A 23,408-nucleotide genomic window follows, 5' to 3' on the forward strand; every position below is an offset into this window, starting at 1 on the left:
TTCTTCAACTAATTCAAAAATGGTGTTCATTCCACCATTTTTCAATTGATAATGAACCAGTAAAAAAAAAATCTAGGTTATTAGATCATTTCCAACTTTGAAACAAACAAGCAAACAAAAATTCTGATAACATTTCAAAATCTTGGGTGATTACATTTTTGTTCATATCATATCATACAAAAAAATTCGCAAATCTAATTACTACACAAGTACATACGTATGTTTGTATCTTCTTCTGGGTATATTTTCAACCATCTGTTTTTGAAACCTATTATGACAGTGGTAATATATCTTGAGAGCATAATACAGAGGAATAAAAAAATCGTAACGTAGTAGTTTAATGTGGGTGGGAGAATAACCGAACCAAGTCTATAAAGTGGAAGGAAATCGAAATCACCATCAAATAGTTAACAAACAAATCATATCGAACTCGGTTTACTCCTTCAAAAATCAGCCAACAAAACCAATGCCAGGACCACCGAACAAAACCGGATTAATCACATTTTGGTTCATTGAGCATTTCAAATTATTACTATAGTCGGGCCTGACCCGGAACTGAAAAAAAAACTGGAGAAGATTAACGAATAAAAAAGAGTGGTAAAAGTATCTTCTTTCAGCTCAATCTCATATCCACCAGAAATTAAAAGATCGAATGTTTTAAACCGATATTAGAAATCTAATCTCGATTTGGCTTTGTCGTAGGCGGCTTTACTTCCTTCTCCTACAATCCACATCTCCTAGAATAGACATCAACACACACAAGAAAATATCAAAACCCAAAAAAGCAACAAGTAAATCATAAATCGAAAGGGAACCAACACTAAACTGTCACCTACCTGTGGGTTTATCTACATGTGTATGGGCTTGTCATAGGTAGCCATGGCAGCTTCCTTGATAGCCTCACTCATGGTGGGATGAGCGTGACAGACTCGAGCAATGTCTTCACTCGATGCATCATAGTTGATCGCTAGAACCGCCTCATGGATCAATTCTCCTGCGTTTGGCGACATAATGTGAACTCCCAAGATCTTGTCTGTCTCTTTATCAGCCAAAATCTTGACCATTCCCTCTACTGTGTCTATGGCCTTGGCTCTGCTATTCGCCATAAACGGGAATTTCCCAACATTGTAGCTTACACCCTCTTTCTTCAGCTGTTCCTCGGTTTTACCCACCGAGGCAACTTCAGGGTGAGTGTAGACAACCCCAGGGACTTTGTCATAATCCACATGGCCATGTTTGCCTGCTATAAACTCGACACAAGCAACACCGTCTTCTTCAGCTTTGTGAGCAAGCATTGGTCCTGGAATTACATCTCCAATTGCATAAACGCCTGAAACATTTGTCGAAAATCTCTCATTCACTAGAATTCTCCCGCCTTTGTCTGTCTCAACTCCAATTTTCTCTAGATCAAGTCCAGATGTGAAAGGAGTTCTACCAGCTGAGACGAGAACTATATCAGCTTCTAGAGTGGTCTGCTCTCCACCTTCAGCAGGTTCCACTATGAGTTTCACACCATCTCCAGATGAATCTACGCCAACGACTTTAGTCTTGAGCATGAATTTCATACTTTGCTTCTCTAGTGAACGTTGAAACTGCTTGCGGATTTCACCATCCATTGCTGGTACAATATCTGCTGCAAACTCAACAACTGTGACCTCTGATCCGAGCCTTCCCCATACAGAGCCCATCTCAAGCCCAATATATCCAGCGCCAATGACAATGAGTTTCTTTGGGATTTCTGTCAGACACAGTGCCCCGGTTGATGAGACAATCTTCTTTTCATCGATGGTGATACCAGGCAAAGACTTGACATCCGAGCCAGTTGCAACTATGATATGTTTGCCTTTCACAATCGTGTTTTCTCCATCGGTTGTGTCCACAGAGACTTCGGTCGGGGACAGAAACTTACCGTATCCCTTCACATAGTTGACCTTGTTCTTCTTAAACAGACTTTCGACTCCACGGGTGAGATTCTTGACGGCTGTGTCTTTCTGAGCCAACATAGCAGGAAGATCTACCTCAACTGAAGATACCTTAACACCATGTTTAGCAAAAACGTGCTTTGCTTCATGGTACATATGAGAAGAGTGAAGAAGGGCCTAATACAGAAGGAAAAAAATGAATGCTATGTTAGAGAATGTCATATAGATTCATCAAAGTGAACAAGAGCCTAATCAATCAGGATACAAAAAGTAGTGTTAACATCTATCTACCACTGTTATTATCTACGAACCAAGAGAAGATCATGATTCATGATCCAGCCATATGCAACGAGAACAAAATAAAGTGAAGAGATACAAAAATACGAAGGCAGTTGGTTCCATTTCCGGCGAATCAAGCACAAAACAGGACTCAGGAAAACGAAAAAAAAAACTCAAGCAGATCTGAGTAATGAATAACTATCATCACAGAACCAGTTTTTTAAACCTCGAACTCAATCTAACCCTCAGATCGAATCTCAAACGATGATCCACAGCAAAAACTCACAAGAGGCGAAACAAAATCAGAGAAATATCTAACGAATCGAGGTAAATGAAAAAAGGAGTTTCTGAATCACCTTAGAAGGAATACAGCCGACGTTAAGACAAGTACCACCGAGAGCGCCGCGCTTTTCGATACAGGTAGTTTTGAGTCCGAGCTGAGCTGCCTTAATCGCCGCCACGTAACCTCCAGGTCCGCCGCCGATGATGACAACGTCGTTCTCATCGGATCCCGACGAAGCGAAGCCGCGAGTGAGGGAGAGAGAAAATCTGAGAGCATCAGTGGGAGAATTAGAGATGTTTCTGGTGAGAAAGTAGGCTTTTCTCCTAGCTAAGCTCGCCATCGCCATCGTTGTTTTTGTTGTTTTGTTCTTCTTCCGTCGAACTTTCTGAGAGAGAGAGGAGATGGAGACGAGACTTTGGTTCTTTGAAGAGTCGAATAAAGACGGAATATTAAAAAAAATGAAAAGGACATTTTCTCAAATTTCCTATGATTTATTTATTCTTTTTTTTTTTAATTCCAATTTTCGTTAATCATAATTAAGAACTAAGATGATCTAGAAGCAATTATGATACCCAAATAATTCAAAAGTAGTGCTTAATTATATACATATGTATTTGAATATGACCAACTACTACATAGCTGACGGATATGTGTGAGGTATTTCAACAAATATACAAAAAGTGAAGATATGGGAAGATGAAGATCTTCTAGAGATGGAGGATAAGAGAAGGTTAAGCTAATGTAGGAGAGTTCTTAAACTCAAAGACAAGGAGGAAGAAGCGGTTGATTAATTTATAACATGAATAGACTTTAATCTTAATCAGTTTTTGTACATAAGTGCTCAATAATCCTACTGGAGATGTAGCCAAACAACAAACAGATCAAAAATGGCTACAACACTTATGAACATTTTAAACAACAACATAGAGAAGTCTTTCATCTTCTCTTTTTGCCTCCATTTTATTTGCATCCAATATCAGAGATGAACTGTCATCAAATAATCTTGCTTGGGACTTGGGAGGATTGTTATCTCTAAAAACCCATCTCTGTTGCTATAATATATACATTGTCCCCTCCTCAAGACCTCTTACAAACCTTCATCAGTTAGCCTTCTAGCATTGTCTGTAACCGGGCTCGGGCTTCATCAGAAACACAGAACCGTATTTTTCTCCTCTGTGGAGCTGGTGATGATGTGAAACAGATGACAACCACTGTAACGTTATCTGATGAATCAAGCCTCAACGCTTCCCTTCCAAGTTCCATAGCGCATCTTCTCGGGTCACCGTGTCTCCTGAATCCTTGCCTTACAAAAGTAACAGCATACTGGCTAGTCATCACATCCCAAACACCATCACATCCCATAATCAAGAATTCGTCTTCCTCTGTTAGAATCATCTGTTGAATGTCCGGGTCCGAGATGAGAGGTGAGAAAGATCCACCGAGAGGTGAAAACCTCTTTACTGACCAGTCTCCAAGAGCTCTTGTAACAGCAAGGTCACCGTAGAGATACTCGCCTTCAAAGTACCCTCCTAAATCCTCTACCCGTCTCCGTTCTGGCTCAAATGTAGATTTGTGATCAAATGACATATCAACCGCCTTTCCTTTTCTGCAGAGCACTGCACGGCAATCACCAGCGTTAGCAACCAATAAATGTCTTCCAATTACAAGAGCGGTCAAGGCGGTTGTTCCGCACGAAGTGCTAACTATTCTTTCATCTTCCATGGCAAGATCAGCAAGCCTATAAGCTTTCCGGTGAGACTTTTCCAGTTCTTTCAAGAAAAGAGAGTCCACAACCGAGGGAGATTCTCGGAAAACAGCATCTTCAAAGAACAATCTCATTGCATTCTCTTTAATATACTGTGATGCCTCAGATCCACCATGGCCATCAAACACACCGTAGAAAGCGATAGGTACAGGAAATCTGTAGAAGGAAGATCCAAGATGAACTGAAAGGTCGTCTATGCATATGTGTTCATCTTCCATGTATTCCCGGTAGTCACCCTTATCTGCATAACTCCCAGAGCTTATATTTGGTACATACTCAGTAGCAGGCTCTTCAATAATCGTTGCAGCTGCAGAACAGCTCTTGACCTGTTTGAGAAAAAAAGGTAACATAAAAGCTTGTTTAGTGTTTAGTTCTTCTTCTTCTTCACAACATCAAAGAATCCACAGCGAATTCACAGAACAGAAGAAACCCACAAAAAGCCATGATGCAGAATTGACCAAATCATGATCGAAAAGAAAATACAAATTGAAATCCATGACATTAAGCAAGCAGATTATCAAAAGAGTAGGACTTTATCAATCCGAACCAATCAAATCCTAACTTCGAATTCATCGGAAGTTGTAGAATGGTACAGAGTCCTAAGAAAATGTAAAAAAGTAGCAAAATTGAGATAACGAGAAGAGAAAAGAAACAAAACCCAAAGACATACCGATCCTAATAGAGGCGTTTCTTCAGAGCCAGGAATCTCTATACAAACGGAATCATGAATTCGAATCTCGGCAATCTGAAAGCTACTGGGATCTTTCCCGACGGAGAGATGAGACTTGACGTCAATGACACTGATCTCAGCAGAATCGGCGACCATGTTTTGACTCAAAATCATCGATTTTGCTTTTATTATGAACTTGCGGACACATCTGATTATGAGATCTTTCCAAAGACAAAGCTGTGTGTAAAGCAGCCATGTTTGGGTCACTGAAGCTTTGCTTTGACGCATTTTATTTTTTCGATTAAATTTTTTAAAAAGAAAACAAATTAGGTTTACCTGAATATGTTGAGAATATATATATATATATATACATGTGTGCTTATATAAATATTAGTTTTTCTATTTTTATACATTTTTTATATAAATAAGCCAAATGTAATAACTTATTTATTTTATAAGTTTCTACTTTCTAGTAACCCCAAAAATATCTCATTGTTATGTAGGTGTTTAGTTAAATGCATGGAACTCTTGTGTTCACACTTGATTTGTCAAACCAAATTTAAATCAAGTGTTAAATACAAAACTAAGACAAAGATTAATTAGTACTTAACTTGGCTAATGGTGACTGGTGGTGAGCAACACGTGGAAAACATGAGTGAGTGCAAGCTTTCAAAACCACTTGGCCTCTTTTTACTTTTTAACCAATACACTGCCACCATGTTGGTTTCTTTACCTAGTTACACTTGCACTTGAACACATCAGAGAACATGTAAAAAAGAAATAGAAGAAAAATTGTACAGAGTTAACCATATTTTTATGTAAAAGGTGGATGATGATATATGTAACAAGGTTGAAAAATGCTATTAAAGCCCATATTTATATACTATTGATAACATGTGTTACTAAATACATTACTACTAGTCCTAGAACGTCTTAAAGAGAAATATATTTATTTATTCTTTCTAAAATTATTAAGCAAATTAAACTAACCCATATGCTCAATAACAAATTATGTAGTCGTAATATAGAGTTCATTTTTGCAAAGACAGTGAGTATTGTAGTAGTTATTAAGGTCAAGGAGACTTGTAGTCGGTCAGTTCACTTAAGCATCTTACCTTCATAGTACCTTTTAGCTTTGTAGATATATTAATTTGATTATCTCTATTTTGTTTGTCAAAATATTCAAACTTAGATTAACAAAAATAGTAATCGATATTGAGATATTTCATACTAATTAAACAAAATAAGTCTTCGAAACAGGAGACATGTTACTGATATAGAAATGGAAAAACGATAGTACTAAAACAAAACACAGAGGTATTGAGTTTCATGAAGGCTACAAAAGTAGTTCAGGTTCTTACTAGTGATAATAAGGAGAAACTTCTTACCTATTTAGCCGTTATCAATCATCAAAGGCCTAACCAGTTTTTGCTGCACATCATGGCGTTAGTAATTTTGGGTTCCAAAGAAAGAACAAAATCAGGAGGCTCTCGATTGTCTGGAACATAGGCATCCTGCGATACGGCACGCGAGATTGTAATGGAGAGAATGTCACGTGCTACTCGGGAGAGTATTGGATACTTTTTGCCTTCTTGTCTCCACCATTCCAGTGTTTTGAAGTCTTTGTTCCACTCTATAACCGGTTCTTTGAGGTAGGAATCAATCTCTGATTCTTGAAGCTCTCTTGGAGATCCTTCAAACTTGAGATATTCTTGAAAAAAAACAAAATCCTCGTATGCGTCGGGCTTCTTCTCTTCCTTTTCCTTCTGCTCTTCTTCTCCATTATCATCATCTAGTTCTTCTTCTTCTTCTTCACCGTAATCTTGTTCTTCTTCTTCTTCATCAATTGGAGCAACAAAGCATATTGGTTTTTGATAGGTATCGTTAGCTGCATAGCGAGCATATAGATTGCGTAAATAGTCCAAAACAGTTTCAGCTTTTGAACCTTCAACATTAACTTCCTTCTTTGAGCAGTAAAAGTCGAGGTACTTCATCTTGAACCGAGGATCTAATACAGAAGCAGTTGCCAAAACCAGGTACATCTTTTTCCAGTACCTATCAAACCTCTTCAATATCTGCTTAGCTTTGCCGATGAAGTAGTCATTATCAGCACTCGCGAGCTCTTGGTTCAGCATTACTTTAAGTTCAGAAAGTAGGTGGAAGAAGACGTTACATGTCAAATAATCTCCCTTGAAAAGCTCTATTGACACTTTATATATGCAACCAGTGAGTTTGCAAAAGGTTTCAATCTTAAACCAATCTTCATCAGATGGTTTGTCAAACTCATCGTAATCCTCGTCCTTTGAGAATTCATCCTCAGATTTCATATCTACAGCTCGTTGTAGCTTAGACAAAGTGATGTTCCAATTGATATGTGACAGTGGTCCACATCCAACCAACAAACTCACATCCTCTAGCAAAGACTCGCTTAAGCAACTATAAACATCATCAACCATTAACCGGAAAAGGTCAGCGCAACAATAGAGGAAAGAAACCCGTGGGTTGATCTGATTACTCCCTCTCTCTTCAATCCATTTCCTGAAAGGAGCTAAAGGCACTTCATCAAGATCAAAGTAGGTAGGCAACAGAAGAGTAGAGACTTTGCTCTCAATCTCGAAATCCTGAACGGTCGCCCTAACAACTTCCAAAGGTACATCCCGGTCAGTAGTGTACCCCAATATCCATTTCTTCATCTCCCAGTTGTCATCAATGAAATGAGCAGCCAGACAGACGAAATCCTGATGCAAGATAGGGTCTATAAGGTAATCCTTGGACCATTTATCGCTAAGAACCATCCATTCATAAGAGAGGGATAATTGCCCTTCAAAACCCTTGAGAAATCTCTTAGCCTTCTCTTTACATTCTTTGTGTATCTCAAGAACCTCCTTTTTGACTTCAGTAACGCTAGGAGGAAATTCCGGTTTTAGGCAGTTGAAAAACTTGGCACACGTGGGGTTCCTATTGATAATATTAGGAGTAATCCCATCAGCAATGAACCACTCGGCCATAGCATTGTGAAAAAATTTCTCCTTCTCAGCATGTGAAGGAAGACTATCACCCGCCACCTCTTCATCTACCATAGAATCATCTAACTTTAGTTTCTTCCTCATATCTAAAAATACACACATTGAAAAGCAAATTCAAACACATGAGCACGGGGAAAGAAAAAAAAAACCCAAACAATATAATTAAGCCATATATTTGTTTAACATTTAACCAAAAAAAAATATAAGCCATATATAAACATATACACACAGACCCATAGATTCACAACCTCATAAAGTAAAATCATAAAAGTGAGATCGGAACAGAACAAAGAGTAGAAATTAGGGGTCTAGTCCAAGAAAAAAAACCCAACAAGAAAACAATGCGAGTACATATATCTATCAGTCAGAAAAAAACATCTCCGGAGACACTGATTTGGAAATAACAAGGAGGAGAAATTAGAACCTGAAGATGAGCTGGAGGCGAGATCACCTTTGTCCATATCAACGATGCTGCCGTTTGGGGAAATGAACGATACGGAGAGAGTGATTTAGGGTTTTGCTTTTTAAGGAATAAGTGACGATTCTGATTTCCGATACCTTAGGATATTTTTACTGATATCATTTACGCGGGAAATACTACTAGAGTTGTATTATCTTACGTGGCCTTGTGCTATTGGTTCCTTTCTTTCTTTTAGGGGGTTGATTGTTCCAGGAGCTTAATCGGACGGTTAAAAACTAAACACTGTGGACGGATGAGATCAAAGAAACTTCGAACTAGGAGGGATTAATAACACTTCACTTACTGTGAGCTCAAGAGTTGTTATTACTCGAATTTTCGTTTAACAAAAATGACCGATTTATTATTAACTTTAACAACAGCATCACTGAAAAGGAACATGTTTATTGATATAGAAATGGAAAATGAAAGTATCAAAACCCAGATAAATGTTGAGTTTCATGAAAGCCACAAAAGCAATTTAAGTTCATAGTTCTTACTAGTGAAATAAAGAAGAAGCAACTTCTTACTAGTTTTGCCTTTGATCGCAAAGTCGTAACCATTTCTTGCTGCACATCATGGCGTTAGCAACTTTTGGTTTCATGGAGACAACAAACTCAGGAGGCTCTCTTTTGTCCGCAACATAAGCGTCATACGAGGTGGCACGTGAGATTGGTATTGAGAGAATGTCACGGGCTACTCGGGAGAGTATTGGATACTTTTGGCTCTCTTCCCTCCACCACTCCAATGCTTTGAAGTCTTTGTTCCACTCCATAACCGCTTCTTTGAGGTAGGAATCAAGCTCTGATTCTTGCTGCTCTCTTGGAGTTCCTTCAAATTTGAGATATTCCTGAAACAAAACAAAGTCCTCGTATGCATCAGGCTTCTTCTCTTCCTTGTCCTTCTCTTCTTCTTCTTCTTTAGCTTCTTCTCCTTCATTGACATCTTCCTCTTCTTCTTCTTCCTCTTTTTCTTCCCCTTCACCATCTTCAGTATCATACTCTTCTTCTTCTTCTCCTTCATCATTATCTTCTTCTTCATCTTTTTCAGAGTCAGAGGAGTCAATTGTAGCAACCGCGCATATTGGTTTTTGACAGATGTCGCTAGCTGCATATCGAGCATATAGATTTCGTAAATAGTCCAAAACAGTTTCAGGTTTTGAACCTTCAGCATTAACATCCTTCTTTGAGCAGTAAAACTCGAGATACTTCGTCTTAAACCGAGGGTCTAGAACAGAAGCAATTGCCAAAACCAAAAACATATCGTTCCAATACTTATCAAACCTCTCCAACATCTGCTTAGCTTTGTCGATGAAGTAATCATTATCAGCACTTGCAAGCTCTTGATTCAACATTACCCTCAGCTCAGCAAGAAGGTGGAAGAAGACGTTAGATGTTGAATACTCTCCCTCGAAAAGCTCCTTTGTCACTTTATAGATGCAACCAGTGAGTTTGCAAAAAGTTTCAATCTTAATCCAATCTTCATCAGATGGTTTGTCATAATCATCGTAAATCTCGTCCTTTGAGAATGCATCCTCAGCTTTCATATCAACAGCTCGTTGCAGATTAGACAAAGTGACGTTCCAGTTGGTTGATGAACATCTTCCCCATCCAACCAACATACGCAAATCCTCTAGCAGGGACCAGCTGAATTCACTAAGCAAATCATCAACCATTAACCGGAAAAGATCAGAGCAGCAATAGAGTAACAAAACCCTTGGATTGAACTGATTGTTCCCTCTCTCTTCCATCCATTTCATGAAAGGATCTAGAGTTTCTTCATCAAAACCCTCACTGTTAGGAAGTAGAAGAGTAGAGACCTTGTTCTCAATCTCAAAATCTTGAACAGCGTTCCTGAAAGAGTAAACATAAAAATCCTCCATAGGTATGTCCTCGTCAGTAGTGTACCCCAAGATCCGTTTCTTCATCTTCCAGTTATCGTCCACGAAATGAGCGGTCAGACAGACAAAATCATCATGCAAAACAGGGCCTTTAACGTACTTCCTAGCCCAGCCATTACCAAGAACCATCCATTCATAAGAGAGTGTTAACTGTCCTTCAAAACCCTTGAAATAATTCTTAGCCTTGTCTTTACACTCCTCGTAGATCTCAAGAACTTCATTCTCGACTTTAGAAACACTAGGAGGAAACTTGGGTTCCATGAAGCTCATTAACTTTGCAAAGGAAGGGGTCTTAATGGTATTAGGATTAACCTCAGAAGCAATGAACCACTTGGCCATAGCGTTATGAGCTTCTTTCTCCTCGTCTACCATCGAATGCTCAGACTTTAGTTTCTTCCTCATATCTAATTAAAAAACGAAAACCAGTTATTTATTAGAATATCATCGAAAACGATATGCACTTTACATAAACATAAGCAGAGAAAGTCAAACCATTTTAAATCTATAGCACAGAGAACAGTATAAACTCTAGAAAATTAGAGTGAAATCAAATAAAAAAAAAACAAAACAAGAAGACAGTACTACAAGTATATCTATTTATCGGAGTCGAGGCATAAGTAAACACTAAACTGAAAAAAGGAAAAAGAAATTAGAACCTGAAGATGAGTCCATAGCAAAGTTTCTGTTTGGGGAAGACGAACGGGAGAGAGCTGATTTTTTTAGGTTTTAGAGTCAGAGAAAGATGTGACGATTCCGATTTTCCAATTCCTAAATCTTTCTAGGATCTTTATTAATCAATATACGCGGGAATGGTTACTTGAGGTATTTAGGTACGTGGCTTTCTCCTACTGGATACTTTCTTTTAATTTAGGAGATTTATTATGGAGACGGTGAATCTGATGGTTGAGGATGAACTATGGTGAACTGATAATATTACTTCGAATATTATGTTTCGATTCTGTGAGAGAAAAATGTTAATGAGCAAGTTTGAAGTTAAACAAAAAATGTCAAACGATTTTGGGCTTTTCAATCCGTTTTAAGTTCAAGTAGCACAATAGGTTCAATTCGGATAAAATAAAATAAAGTCTGTGTGATCGGTTTACTAAAATATTGACTAATTTCCATTTCCATTTTTATAGAACAATATGTAAGGTTTCTATAAACAATTATAAACCGTGCAGCAGATCAATTTGTTTTCCCAAAATCCTTGAAGACATTCAAATTTAATTTAACAAAATTACGATTTAATGTACGGTTTAAATAACGCAAACAGTGGACGGATGAGATTCTTTCGAATATTTTACTTGGATATATAAATGGGCCAACGTTTTGGGCCGTTTGTAAAAAATAAATTCTCTAGCGACGTCGTTTCCTATGCTTAACCTGAAAGTTGAAATCTTAAACCGGAGGAGGAAGCAGTCACCGTTGAATGCTTTTCTCCGTCTCTCTCAAGCTCGATATTTCGCCGTCCGGTCTATTCTCCGGTACGTCTCGATCTTGTTTTCTTTCTCTCCTTTTCGCTCTCTATTTGGTTTGAAAATGTTGTATTGATTTCATCTATTTCCTCTCTTTAGTCCAATATCTTTGCTTTCTCCATTTCGTGTTGTTGACGATCCTTACTGAGTATCAGATTTGGTATTTTAATGGCTGCCGGAATTGTAATTAAGTTATGACATTATTTTTGGGTTCATTCCTTAATGGTTAAATATTTATAAAAACAGCGGCTTCTTTCTTCTATCAGTTTTATTTGGGATTGGGACTAGAAAAAAAAACAAAGCTCATTTCTTCAGTGACTGCTGCTTCAGGGTTTAGGGTTCTGTGTATTTGCATCGTTTCTTCTGATCGATAGGTTGTGGTTTGTGTTAGGCTGTAATTGAAGAAGCTCAACAATTCTTGTGAAAATGCCGTCACTGCAAACTTCTCTGCCTCCTGAACTCGCTAACAATGTGGTTAGGGTCAGTACCAATCTCCTCATCCTTAACTTGTGATTTGTTTTTTCTTAATTTGATGCTATTTCACTGATCTATTCGTCCTTTGTGGGCAGTTGTACCGAGAATGTCTTCGTAGAGCTAAATTTATTGGTAAGCAGGTGAGATTTAGAACTAATTGTTTTTCTGAGCTTTGAATATGAACCTGCTTTGTCAGACTCAGAGAATGGGGTGTGCTTAGTTTTGATTGCCATTCTTGTTTGTAGCTTAATGTTTGGATACAATGATTTCATTTGTAGGGCTTTGAAACAAAATCGAGTTTATTGTATATATAGATGCCGATTGAAATCTATCAGTGTTCTTTACCTTCACCCGTTTGTTTCTTGCAGCAACACAACACTGAGCTAGTGGTTGGTATGGTGAGGCAACAGTTTAAGAAACATATGAATGAGACAGATCCTGAGAAGATTCAGAAGCTTAAAGATGAGTGAGTTTTCTTTCTCCCCAATCTGTAGTGAATGCTATATACCTCAGAGAACCTTGTGATTATTGAGACTTGTTCGTTGAGGCATGTTTTGCAAAAAGATGATGCTTCACACACACACTCATGTACACACAAACGCACATTCACTCGCACACACACACACACACAGCCGCGCAAGATCATATATTACTGAATACTCGTGGAATATATGTATGTATATCTATTTCAAAAGTTTGGAATGACTCAAAATTCTCTGATACTGGTATTTGGCAGTGCTGCTCGGGGACTCATTAATCACATGTTGTTTGAGTCGGCAAAGCTGACAGGAGGCAAGGTTAGCCAGAGATCCTGATGCAGTCTGGTTGCAGACTCCCATTGTTATACTCTTTCTCTCTCTCTCTCTCTCTGGTTCAAGGCTTGTAAGCTAATAATGCAACTAATGTTGGCTTTAATAAAAGACTTCGCCGAGTAGCATCTGTGACTCAACATTTTATGATTTTGGTATTCAATCAATCATTCAAATGGTTATCCACTTCAAGTCAAATCATTCAACTCTTCTATTCTGGTTTAGAATCTAGTTTATAACTTATTACACACCTCAGATCATAAATAATTTAGTTTGGCGAAATGAGTCCAAAAGGAACCCCTTTCGACTGGGAATGAGTATGATTGCAACCAACTAACATTGAGCTAAACAGAACGAATTCATAAATAAGGCTAATATATTACATAAATGTGAACAAAGTACAACAACACTAATCTACATGATTTACTGCTTATATCTCCAAGAAGTAGCATAGCTATGAAAAAGAACAAGCCCACGTTCTATGCGGGTTATGAAACATACAAACTGATACCCGTTTTTCATATAAAAAAGATCTCTCCAACACTAAGAGATTCAAACCATGAAAAGTCTCCAAGATTTACCGAGTTACCTTCAGAAATAAAAACGGCAAACTCCTAAGATGAGACAACTCTCTAGGTTCTTGAGGAGGTAAAGGCAGTTGGTCAACTTAACTCCATCATATCTCTGACACGTTTTGCGACACGGACAAACTCGTTAAACAACGTATAATCAAATTCACAGGCTTCGCTTCTTGGGGTTTCTTTAGAGAGATCAGGTGGTGTTGATGGGTTCTGGCAAATGATAAAGTCAAATCCCTTAAATCTCTGCACCAAAGTCTCCAGCTTCTTTGTCGTTAAGCTCTTGATGTCTTCAAACTGCACAAGCTCTCCGGTTTGTCCCGAAGTCTGCCACCATCTTTTCAGTATATTACGGCTCAATCCACAGGACTCTACCGAGACAACGCCTTTTAGACGGATTCCAAGGCGGTCCAAGGCAATTTCTGCACCACCAATCCCGCTAAAGAGTGATAAAACTGTTAACCCTTCAGGGAACATAGACTTGAGTACAGAGAGATGGAAACCCAATGTGTCTATTTGGAAGCAATAATCAAACAACTTTAATCTTTCCGCCAATCTTCCACCACCAATGTTTGTGTGGTTTGTTGGATATCCCATAATGCACTCCATATGCTCAGGCTCCAAAGGTGAGAGGATGTTTGGAGCAATCCATACGAGATTTGAGCTGTGACAGTGTCGAAGGATTAGAGTCTGGTCTTGTTGAGTAGGCTTTCCCCTGCATTCAGCTATACGGCGTCCAATTCGTTCACAGAGAAGAGTTACATCGTTTGTTCTAGAACACGAGCCGCCATTCAGATGCTTTCTGATATCCCATTGTGGCCACCAACTCTTCATTTGTGGCATAGCGTCTTGTATAGTCAACCGAGGATTTGGGAGGATATTGAACCGATTTTGGATGGGAAGATTGTGCAGGTACCCTTCTGTCCTACGGAGGGGTGAACACAACCGAGTATCTACATGTTCTGGGTGAATACCAAACAAGAACGATGAGATCTTCGACCACCAGCTTGGAGATAATTCACCTAAGTTTCCATAGAAGAAATAAGGTCGTTTGGCTACATTCGGGCCAAGACTTTGGGACAAACGTGGCTGCATTACTCTAGGAAACTCATAGGTGTCCTCTTTTGACTCATCTTGCATCCATGGGGTTTCCATAAACGAGCTTGAGTCTCCCATATATTCGGGTCTTAACCGTTTCCCTCTGTCATCGTGGTAAGTGCATTCATCTGGGTAAGCATTCTCATCCTCATCTTTTGGTCGTTTACCCTTTGAGGTCTCTCCCGCATTGGCAGTGGCAGGGAAAGGATAGGAGTCAATACCAGGATCTGGTTTTACATTAGCAGTGCCACTAGACGAACCCCCACCAACACCAATAAATCTCCAACTCTTTGAAAGACATGTCTGATTCACTGCAGGAGCCGCCGCTGAAACTTTCTACAGTGGCACCAAATATCATTGAGTAAAACTCCAACAAAAACTTTGTTCAATTAATAGCAGAGAAAGAGATGGTTTCGGTGAAGTAGCAGCCAAGGCTCTAGTTTCAGCACAGCACTTCTCAAGTGAGTCATTTGAGGGCGGGAAAAGATTACTTCAAAAAATTATAATGAACATACCTTTTCTGTATCTTCAAGGTCATCGTAACATACACTAGGAACTTCACCAGTAACAATTGACTCAGCGAGGTCAGAAATCCGACCTTTTGTACCTGAAGAGGTGCAAAATAGATTCTTTATCAGTACAACAGGATGGACTGCAAAATCAATGATAATATTTCACCTTAAAATTATCATAATCACACCTAACTACATATAAAAGATAGGTTTCATATCTGTATTGTTTCTTTCAAACATATAATAGTCATGGATTGAACACATAAGCGCAGAAGTTGCTCACCTATCTTCTCAATTGCCATTGAAATTTCATCATTAGAAAATCCCATTTCCATTAAATGCAAAGTCTTATCCATTGTTTCAAACAATAATTCATTGGGAACCTGAATGTAAAGCACAAAACAAAGGTTAAAGATAATAAAGGTAACAACAACATATATTATACAGAATGAAAACAAAAGACAGGTAGTGCAAACAGAATTCTACTACGGCGAACCTGCAAAAGGACATAAAGGACGATTAAAGTATTGACAAGAAAATCAACAGCTAATGTTAAAAGCACCAAAGACCTCAGGTCCCCGAGCAGTAACTGGAGCGACATTTTCATCTTCTTCATTGATTTCAGCACCATCAAGTGAGTCTTCGGATTCCTCCGCATATTTTTCAGCTAATTGGGCAGCAACAATGAAGTCTACCATCTCATCGACTGGCGCGTTTTTACCTATCACACAAAAAAGAAAATCATGAAGAAAAAAATTGGCGACTCAGAGAAACAATACATATCCATGATTATTATTTTCTTTAAACTATGAAAATTTCTAATACGGTCACAGGCAATGTATTTCTGCTTAAGCATTATTAAACAACAGCTTCATAGATGTTATTTCTGAGGTCAGAAATATATTTTGGCGTCACATTATAACTTATAAGTCTCCTCAGTTTTGTATATTTTGCATACCAAATAATTAAATCCAGTATGAAGAGAGGTTAATCTACCGGAAGACAAAAATAAAATCAAAATCTTGAAAGAGGAATGTGGTCCATTTGTAATGTACACTACTTCTATAGCTACTCAAAAAACATAACCTGATAAGAATAAATGCTAATATGTGAAATCCATACCATGAAGAGCTAGAAAAGATATAATGCAACCTTTGCAAGATGTTGAAATTATAAATGGAAAGCCAAATTCATTGTGAAAACATTACCAAGCCTATCGAATGCAAAGTCAACTAGATTTTCTGGAAACTTCATTGTTAGTAAGGCTGTCCTTTTACCATCGGTTTCGTATTCAATACCAGGCTCCTGTCAGAGAAAAGGAAGAATTATTAAGAAACAACACCAAATGGAATAGAAGAGATGCGCATCAACAGTACTATGTGCTTTACCGGTTTGGGTTCCAGTAGCCCATGAAAGCTGGGTCCAGGATGTTCTGTCACATTATTCTTAGTGAGAATCTCTAATAACAATTCAAAATCATCTTCACCTGGATGTGAAAAGGTAACCTCAGTAATTATATCCCCTAAATGAAAGTTAGCAATCAGGGAAGCCTTTCATTTCCACAGGGAAGTTTTAGAATACCGTTTTCATCAATTGCTTTCTGAATAAGAGTTGGGCAGAATCCCATCTCAGTCAGCAATGATGTTATATGACTTCCAGAAGAACTAGCAGCATTGTCCTGCATATCAAGTAGGGAAAAATAAGAACCTTCGGAAACCACTGATTGTTTTGTTTACCTACTTACCTGTTGTCTAGTTTTTTCAAAAGATGTTCAAGTATATTTAGAAACGTAATGAGAAAGTACACAGACAACACAAGACCATTTAAAATAAAATGTAGACACTAGTTTATGCAGAACCCAAGCCATTTGTGTCCTCTTAAGGTACAAAGAGCTAAACATACACCAATCTGTTGAGGGTAAGACGTGTCACAGGGCAAGTCAAAATCCAAGGTCTCCGGTTTTGGAAACAGGATCTGCTCATTCCTTTCATGATTAGAGGAACCTCCACCACCGTTTCCTCTACGCAAATCACCCTGGAAGATTCCACAAAACTTGTGAGAAACATGCAACACATAGATGGAATAGTGTCAGTGTAGCCAAGTTCCATACCATTTCTACTCAGCAAAATAGAAATTTTATCTCATGAAAAGCCTGCAAAATACCCAAGGGAATAGTGTCAGTGTCACCTCGTTTTTAAATGTTCCTCAAATAACATAAGAAGAAATAGAGTTGAGCAGCTTCTTAGCTCATCGATGATTCTACCATAAACGGAAAGGGAAAAGATGAAATCAAATAAATTTGTAAAACCCCAAAAATGTTCCAAGTAATAGATGAAAGCACGAGTGAGACTTATAAAGTAAAAGCCAGAGATTGCGAGACAAAAAGGACCCATATAGAGAAAGAGTAACCGTACTAGGTGAGGAAGAAGAAGAGTGCATGCCTGTCCGGTGGTCCGCGTCTCAGCCAATCGAGTCTAGTCCGGAGGAGGAAAGCGAACTTGATCGCAATGTACAGCGGCGCGTGAACTACACAGCCCCCGACTGTGGTGAAATCTGAAAACGAATTCGGAATTTTTTTATTGATTACCCTTTAATGAAAACTCCAAGCAGTCCGGTAGATTTAGCGCGTGAGAAAAATGAACGGTCCAGATCATAGAGGTTTATTTGTCTCAGACAAAAATACCAACTTATTAGTTTCTGTTTTATGTTTTAAAATGCTAAAATTGTAGGGAGATCTTTTTAACTGGCTAGAGTTCAAATAATTAATTAATTGTAACATTTCCTTAGTTACATATATATTATTTTATTTTTTATAAGGAAAAGAGCTTTTTCTCTTAGAATTAGTAAGATATTGTATAGTTTTTTTTACAATAATTTTCTTAGTAAGATATTGACAGGTGTGAGTTAATAATTTTGAAAACCAAGTTTATATATATTTCAAAAAACATTTCCCATAACGTAATTAAAACTACAATGTAAAATTTTTTAAAAAATATTTATTCTTCAATAATATTGCACATAAAAGATGAGAAATACATTAAAATTTGACTAATTTTGTTCAAAGAACAATTGACAAAAAAAAAAATTGACAAAAAGAAAACAAAACAAAAGAGTAGTAAGAATAAGCATTGAAGGGCTTGTAAATGGACTAGAGCACTAGTAACGTGGTTTCTTCCTTTAGCCTCCTCTCCTGGTGGTGCAAGGTTGCTAGATTTGCTCACAACTTGGAACATAAGAGTAGACACGTGGAAACAAATATTTATCAACAGACTCTCCGAGATCTACTTGTTTGCTGTATCCATCTTCTCCAACGATGTAAGCTGTGTTGCAAGTGGGGTTATATACACTCTTGCCTTTATCAAAAACCACAGCGAGTTTTTTCTCTTCGTCAACAAAGAAAGTCGCAGATCTCATCTCGAGTGGTCTCATCTTACCCATATTTAAGAACAACTCGCTCCACGACAGTGCATTAGGTTGATCAATCTTGTTACTGATCCATATCTTCGTATACATTGAATCCCATCGATGATATAAGACCGCAAGTTTCTCCTCTCCAACACTAGATAGCGTTACAGTATCATTCCTCAAACAAGGAAATGGCAGAGGCAGACGTGATCCAAATTTCTCTGTTGTAAAATCAAAACATATTAAGAAACTAGGCGCCTCTCGCAGCTCATCTATCACATCTATTGGGATCTCTTCTAGTGGTGGGATCCTCTCTTGAACAAACCAGTAAGTGTTTCCCTTGACAGACACGCCACTGCAGCCATAAAATATATCCCAGTCGTTGGGAGTGACCTTGACAGTCTTACTCTTCCATGAGTGAGAGTCAAAATTGTAGATTTCAAACTCGCAAATTCTAGTTCGAGGCTCTATACTCATCTCGCTCATGTCTTTGAAATCATTCACACATCTCAAAATTTTGTAGCTTCGGTTGACGTTGTTCTTCATCTCGTATCCGAGAGCGTAGCTGTCCCTACAATAAGAATCTCTAGGTTCGATCCACCTCGCTTGCCCACAATAAGGGTTCAAAACCATAAGCCTAGAGTTTATATCATTGGTGATGCATAACAACAAACCGTGGCAGTGATAGACTTTAGATATATCTATTTGATCAGCACCGTTTAGGCTAATAAGTTTACCTTTCTGCTTTATAGATGATTGAACGTTATCGTCGTCTTTGTGAATTCCATCTAGATTGACGCTCATCAGATAAACCTTATAATTCATTGTCATGATCGCCTGAAACGCCTTCTCTTGCTTCTTCTTCTTTGCTTCTGCTTGTTCCCGACCAATTTGCTTCTTTGTGAAGCTCCTACATTTGGATAAAGTGTTCCACTTCTTACATGTAAATCGCAATGCTCTCGGAGATGTCACCGGAAGCCTAGAGAGCACCTCCTCTGCCAAATCCCGTGGAAGATCGCAAATCTTCGTCATTGTTTCAGTTAGGTCGTCAGTAGGGTTTGGTGAAATGTGGATTAGGGTTTTCTTCTACGCTTTCAATCTTTTATATTGAGACGGTTCAGTCAAATACGTTACGGTTACTCTCGCTCGAGAAGACTACGGGCCTCGGCTCAAAACTTCCACGCTCTCCTTTGTAAACGAAGACACCACAATCTATAACTAGTTCGGTGTGTTTAAAGTAAAGATGAACCAACTCTTTTATCAAACCCAACAAACCAAATTGCAACCGCTGGAAACAATCATTTAACCAAACTTCAACGATGAACAAGGATTCTCAAACCACCCATCAGACCCTGAACCAATCTATACATACTCAAAACTTTTTCTCGAGCCATATTATGCATAAACAAGTTAGACAGAGACAATGTCGAAACCCCCGATTTACTTATGAAGTGATCTTGAGTTGAGAGGAGTTGTACCAACCACTGCGAACTTCGAGGATGAATCTACAGATCCCTTTACTTTTATGGGCAACGATCCTACTCTCACGATGTCATCAGCCAGAGACCCAGGAACCTCTTTAGAGGAGTCTGACTTGCCGTGCAAGCTGAGAGATGAGGCCTGTTTATACTTGGCTTCGGTTGGGTTAAAGCTGGTACCAGCAGTCGGTTTAATTGTGAGAGAGCCAATCTTCAGAGTGGAAGGAGTAGAATCGTCTCTAAGTTCCTCTGTATTGCTCTTTTTATCCCCATCTGAGTTTTTTAACCGCACAACTTCTGTTTCTGTCGAGGTTACTGAAGGTTTCTTGAAGACATCTTTGGAAAATTTCTTGCTTCTGTCAGAATTATCCGGTTTGGGAACGGGAAATGGGCTGCGAAAGGTCCTGAATGGAAGTCTAGCTTTCTCTTCCTGCATGAGTCTCTGGCGGTTTTCGTAGTATATAAAATCATCTAACAGCGAAGTCTTTTCTGCATGATTTTTGAATAGTTTTAGCACCTCAAGTCCTTGTTTCAGCATTATCTGCACACAAACGAGCATGATAAGATTGGGATTTCAGAGTTCTTGGAATCTGGTTTACAAGTGAAGTGTCAAAAGCTTTAATAAAAAAAAAACTCACCTCTTGTGTGTCTCGGCTGTTGGTCACTGGCTTATTTTCATTATTCTGTAAAATAATGTGCCTAAAATAGCTATTAGGAACATCTTTAATGATATGCCATTTGACAGGAAAGCTTCCACTCCATTTGTCTTGTTGCCAAAAATCCATGTCTCGGTTGAAGGAAACTGGACCGGTCATCTCAGCCACACCACAGAAAAGACCACTGGCATTGACCTAAAGCAAGGAAGCAGCATAAGCACAAAGTATGAATTCAAGGACATTAGCACCAGTGACAAAAAGGAAGAATGGACTCACAGAGAAGAATAAGAAAATAGGGCATTCACAAGACTTCTCAGTGACTATTCTCTGAGCATCTTCATATACACTCTGCAATTTCTTGTTCCCATGCAATGTTGATGACCAGACACCGTATTTGATGCTCTTGTGAACATCATCTTCACTGTACGATTTAATCACAAAAAACTTGGCCTTGCTGTAATCTATTCTGATATCTTCTTTATTATATTGATCAGGATTTATCACAATATTTCCTTCTGCATCAACATTTCCAGCTTTGGTTGTATAAGCTTTGACAACAAGTTGATTTCTTGATCTTCTCGTTCTTGGACCTCGATATTGTTCGGTCGTATCTGGACTTCGAGTTAGGTCGTTATCACCTCCGCCATCATACATCTTGGAACGAGACTTGTAACTATTTGAAGCAACGGATGAAAACCCATTAGCACTGTCTAATTGCCCACGAGGCAAGAGTCTGCTGCTGGATACAATGTCAACGGAAGCAGTTTTGTCCTGCAAAAACATACACGACTCCAGAATCACCTAAGGAATGAATGACTAAGATAGCCCTGTTTTATCAACAAAACACTCCTCGTGATGCATAAGCACACCGAATATTCAAAAGAAAATCAAATCAGGAATTACTTTTTTACGAGAAATCACCTGGCAAGACTGTGTAGTAGCTGGAGTGGAAACATTCTTGGAGATTCCTGGCTGTTTATTCTGTCCAGGGCTAGAGCTTAGCTTCTCATAGGTCCTACCCAAAGAATTCATTGTTGAAGATTTTGGAGAATCTTTTGGGAAACCGGCAATTGCTGAACCATTTCTCTGTCTAGATCCTCTTACATCATATTGACCACCATTGGCTAAATCAGTTGCTACCAAAGAGTCTGCTGAACTATTTGAGACTGTATCAGGCTGAATGACATATGGAACATATGTAGGTGAAGATGCAGCATTTTCATACGGGGCGTTGGAGTAGTATTGCTGGAATCCAACAAACGAAGAGTCAACACCTATTGACGCGCCTGGTATGTAAGGATTGTACGGATTGTAAGGAGACTGCGCATATCCATAACTTGGTGTATAGCATATATAGGGAGAATTTTCATTCTGCCCACCCTGAAGATGCAAGATTAGAATTTTAGCCAATAAGAAGATAACAAAAAAAAACAGCAAGTTTCTGTGAATGACGATTGTGAGAGGTTCACGCACCATGTATTGGACCTCTGAACCATCTACACCAACCTGACAGTTCTCCCAATCGATGGATGAATCATAACCTGAAAAAGAAATCCAGTACATTAAGGAATTGGCAGCGCAAGAGAGATAAGTAAATTTCGTGAAGCAGCTACCAACCTGAACAGTAATAAGCAGGATAATACATGCTCTGGTCAATGACAAAGTTAGGGCCTCCCTCGGTATACATTGCTTCAATATATGACAAAATATATTGTTCAATGGAGTTTGAACAAACACCTGAAATATATAGATTCTATAAGAACGTAAAAAGATGGAACTTTCGTGACCATTGTTCAACGAAGAATACATTAAACTAAGGAAATCAGCTAAAAGCCTTTTCAGTGAAGATACAAACCCCAGAACAGAGAGAAACTAGTACAGTAGCAAAAAAAAAACACTCACAAGATTCTCTTGCAAAACAATTAGAGAGCTGATCCTTTTACAAAAATCTACAAATTCTAAACAACACACTCGAAGAGTCACTTGAAATGAAAAAGAGAGCCCTAAATATAATACAGAACCAGTAAGTACTCAATCATATTCATAAAGCACGGAACAAAAAAAGCTTAGAAGCTTACATAAACGAGAAGCTAAGAATCAAATATGCTTATAAAAAAAACAAATCCAGATATAAGAGCAGACAAACTTTAGCAGCAATTTGATCACAGTACCAGAAATTTGGCAGAATCAAGTCACACTTGACCTAAACAGTTCTTCCAATGAGAAGAATTGGGTACCGACAAAGAGGTAGAGCAACCGAGAAAAAGGTTCAGCAGAAATAGCTGAGTAATAATCTACCGAATCGAAACCCTAACACTGAGATGAGTGAAACGAAGAGAAGAAGACGACGAGAAGATTCGCTTCAGTGAGGGGAAAAGAAAATGGAAAAGACAGAGAAACTCAGAAGACGCGCAAAGACAGATTCCACTGTATGTAATACGCGGCGTTTTCGTCCGAAGAATCCAAGTGATGCTAAAGTCGATAATACCCTTGAAACTGACCTTTACAGGTAGGTTTATAGCCAATGGTTTGCAAGATCCCCTTACCAGAAACGGTAAATAAAAGTCGTTAGTTGCCCAGATTTGTATGTCCTACCCTACATTATCCAAATATGTAATTGC

At 38.5% G+C, this 23,408-nt stretch overlaps 8 protein-coding genes across 13 annotated transcripts; 1 reads left to right on the forward strand and 7 right to left on the reverse strand.

The window, feature by feature from the left end:
- Window positions 1-355: 355 nt before the first annotated feature.
- On the reverse strand, window positions 356-2,890 carry LOC17893862 (dihydrolipoyl dehydrogenase 2, mitochondrial). The gene is made up of 3 exons (XM_023785820.1): window positions 2,558-2,890; window positions 837-2,099; window positions 356-737 (listed from the first exon to the last, which is right to left on the reverse strand). Exons 1-2 carry the CDS (start codon window positions 2,828-2,830, stop codon window positions 849-851), a joined length of 1,524 nt encoding a protein of 507 aa, XP_023641588.1. The 5' UTR covers window positions 2,831-2,890; the 3' UTR covers window positions 356-737; window positions 837-848.
- Window positions 2,891-3,254: 364 nt separating this feature from the next.
- Window positions 3,255-5,215, reverse strand: LOC17893621 (probable protein phosphatase 2C 43). The gene is made up of 2 exons (XM_006297672.2): window positions 4,920-5,215; window positions 3,255-4,575 (listed from the first exon to the last, which is right to left on the reverse strand). The coding sequence occupies exons 1-2, from the start codon at window positions 5,205-5,207 to the stop codon at window positions 3,589-3,591; spliced, it is 1,275 nt and encodes a 424-aa protein (XP_006297734.1). The 5' UTR covers window positions 5,208-5,215; the 3' UTR covers window positions 3,255-3,588.
- Window positions 5,216-6,328: 1,113 nt separating this feature from the next.
- Window positions 6,329-8,394, reverse strand: LOC17892145 (zinc finger BED domain-containing protein RICESLEEPER 2). Its single transcript, XM_023785553.1, has 3 exons — window positions 8,370-8,394; window positions 6,736-8,031; window positions 6,329-6,612 (listed from the first exon to the last, which is right to left on the reverse strand). The coding sequence occupies exons 2-3, from the start codon at window positions 8,027-8,029 to the stop codon at window positions 6,329-6,331; spliced, it is 1,578 nt and encodes a 525-aa protein (XP_023641321.1). The 5' UTR covers window positions 8,030-8,031; window positions 8,370-8,394.
- Window positions 8,395-8,931: 537 nt separating this feature from the next.
- LOC17891694 (zinc finger BED domain-containing protein RICESLEEPER 3) lies at window positions 8,932-10,704 on the reverse strand. The gene is made up of 2 exons (XM_023785554.1): window positions 9,478-10,704; window positions 8,932-9,252 (listed from the first exon to the last, which is right to left on the reverse strand). The coding sequence occupies exons 1-2, from the start codon at window positions 10,702-10,704 to the stop codon at window positions 8,932-8,934; spliced, it is 1,548 nt and encodes a 515-aa protein (XP_023641322.1).
- A 969-nt stretch (window positions 10,705-11,673) lies between these two features.
- LOC17891639 lies at window positions 11,674-13,252 on the forward strand. Of its 2 annotated transcripts, XM_006298819.2 has the most exons (5): window positions 11,674-11,786; window positions 12,169-12,257; window positions 12,347-12,391; window positions 12,620-12,717; window positions 12,988-13,252. In XM_006298819.2, exons 2-5 carry the CDS (start codon window positions 12,204-12,206, stop codon window positions 13,064-13,066), a joined length of 276 nt encoding a protein of 91 aa, XP_006298881.1. In that variant the 5' UTR covers window positions 11,674-11,786; window positions 12,169-12,203; the 3' UTR covers window positions 13,067-13,252. The 2 variants fall into 2 exon arrangements, with proteins under 2 accessions (XP_006298881.1, XP_023642213.1); XM_023786445.1 differs by lacking the exon at window positions 11,674-11,786 and having other exon boundaries at window positions 12,347-12,383.
- A 147-nt stretch (window positions 13,253-13,399) lies between these two features.
- Window positions 13,400-17,796, reverse strand: LOC17893168 (probable inactive DNA (cytosine-5)-methyltransferase DRM3). Of its 3 annotated transcripts, none has more exons than XM_006297019.2 (10): window positions 17,663-17,796; window positions 17,359-17,400; window positions 17,151-17,282; window positions 16,830-16,926; window positions 16,637-16,734; window positions 16,457-16,553; window positions 15,818-15,969; window positions 15,532-15,631; window positions 15,252-15,343; window positions 13,400-15,072 (listed from the first exon to the last, which is right to left on the reverse strand). In XM_006297019.2, the coding sequence occupies exons 2-10, from the start codon at window positions 17,359-17,361 to the stop codon at window positions 13,723-13,725; spliced, it is 2,121 nt and encodes a 706-aa protein (XP_006297081.1). In that variant the 5' UTR covers window positions 17,362-17,400; window positions 17,663-17,796; the 3' UTR covers window positions 13,400-13,722. The 3 variants fall into 3 exon arrangements, with proteins under 3 accessions (XP_006297081.1, XP_023642204.1, XP_023642206.1); XM_023786436.1 differs by having other exon boundaries at window positions 17,690-17,760; XM_023786438.1 differs by lacking the exon at window positions 17,663-17,796 and adding an exon at window positions 17,496-17,513.
- Window positions 17,797-18,235: 439 nt separating this feature from the next.
- On the reverse strand, window positions 18,236-19,785 carry LOC17890920 (F-box protein At3g17320). 2 transcript variants are annotated; one of them, XM_023786011.1, is made up of 2 exons: window positions 19,391-19,785; window positions 18,236-19,258 (listed from the first exon to the last, which is right to left on the reverse strand). In XM_023786011.1, exons 1-2 carry the CDS (start codon window positions 19,683-19,685, stop codon window positions 18,456-18,458), a joined length of 1,098 nt encoding a protein of 365 aa, XP_023641779.1. In that variant the 5' UTR covers window positions 19,686-19,785; the 3' UTR covers window positions 18,236-18,455. The 2 variants fall into 2 exon arrangements, with proteins under 2 accessions (XP_023641779.1, XP_006299379.1); XM_006299317.2 differs by having other exon boundaries at window positions 18,236-19,785.
- Window positions 19,786-19,932: 147 nt separating this feature from the next.
- Window positions 19,933-23,189, reverse strand: LOC17892328. 2 transcript variants are annotated; one of them, XM_006297142.2, is made up of 7 exons: window positions 22,959-23,189; window positions 22,405-22,524; window positions 22,261-22,328; window positions 21,709-22,167; window positions 21,064-21,558; window positions 20,770-20,982; window positions 19,933-20,672 (listed from the first exon to the last, which is right to left on the reverse strand). In XM_006297142.2, exons 2-7 carry the CDS (start codon window positions 22,472-22,474, stop codon window positions 20,094-20,096), a joined length of 1,884 nt encoding a protein of 627 aa, XP_006297204.1. In that variant the 5' UTR covers window positions 22,475-22,524; window positions 22,959-23,189; the 3' UTR covers window positions 19,933-20,093. The 2 variants fall into 2 exon arrangements, with proteins under 2 accessions (XP_006297204.1, XP_023641778.1); XM_023786010.1 differs by lacking the exon at window positions 22,959-23,189 and adding an exon at window positions 22,690-22,706.
- Between the last annotated feature and the right edge of the window lie 219 nt (window positions 23,190-23,408).

The sequence above is a fragment of the Capsella rubella genome, unplaced genomic scaffold, assembly GCF_000375325.1.
Source record: "Capsella rubella cultivar Monte Gargano unplaced genomic scaffold, Caprub1_0 scaffold_3, whole genome shotgun sequence".
Classification (NCBI taxonomy): Eukaryota; Viridiplantae; Streptophyta; class Magnoliopsida; order Brassicales; family Brassicaceae; genus Capsella; species Capsella rubella.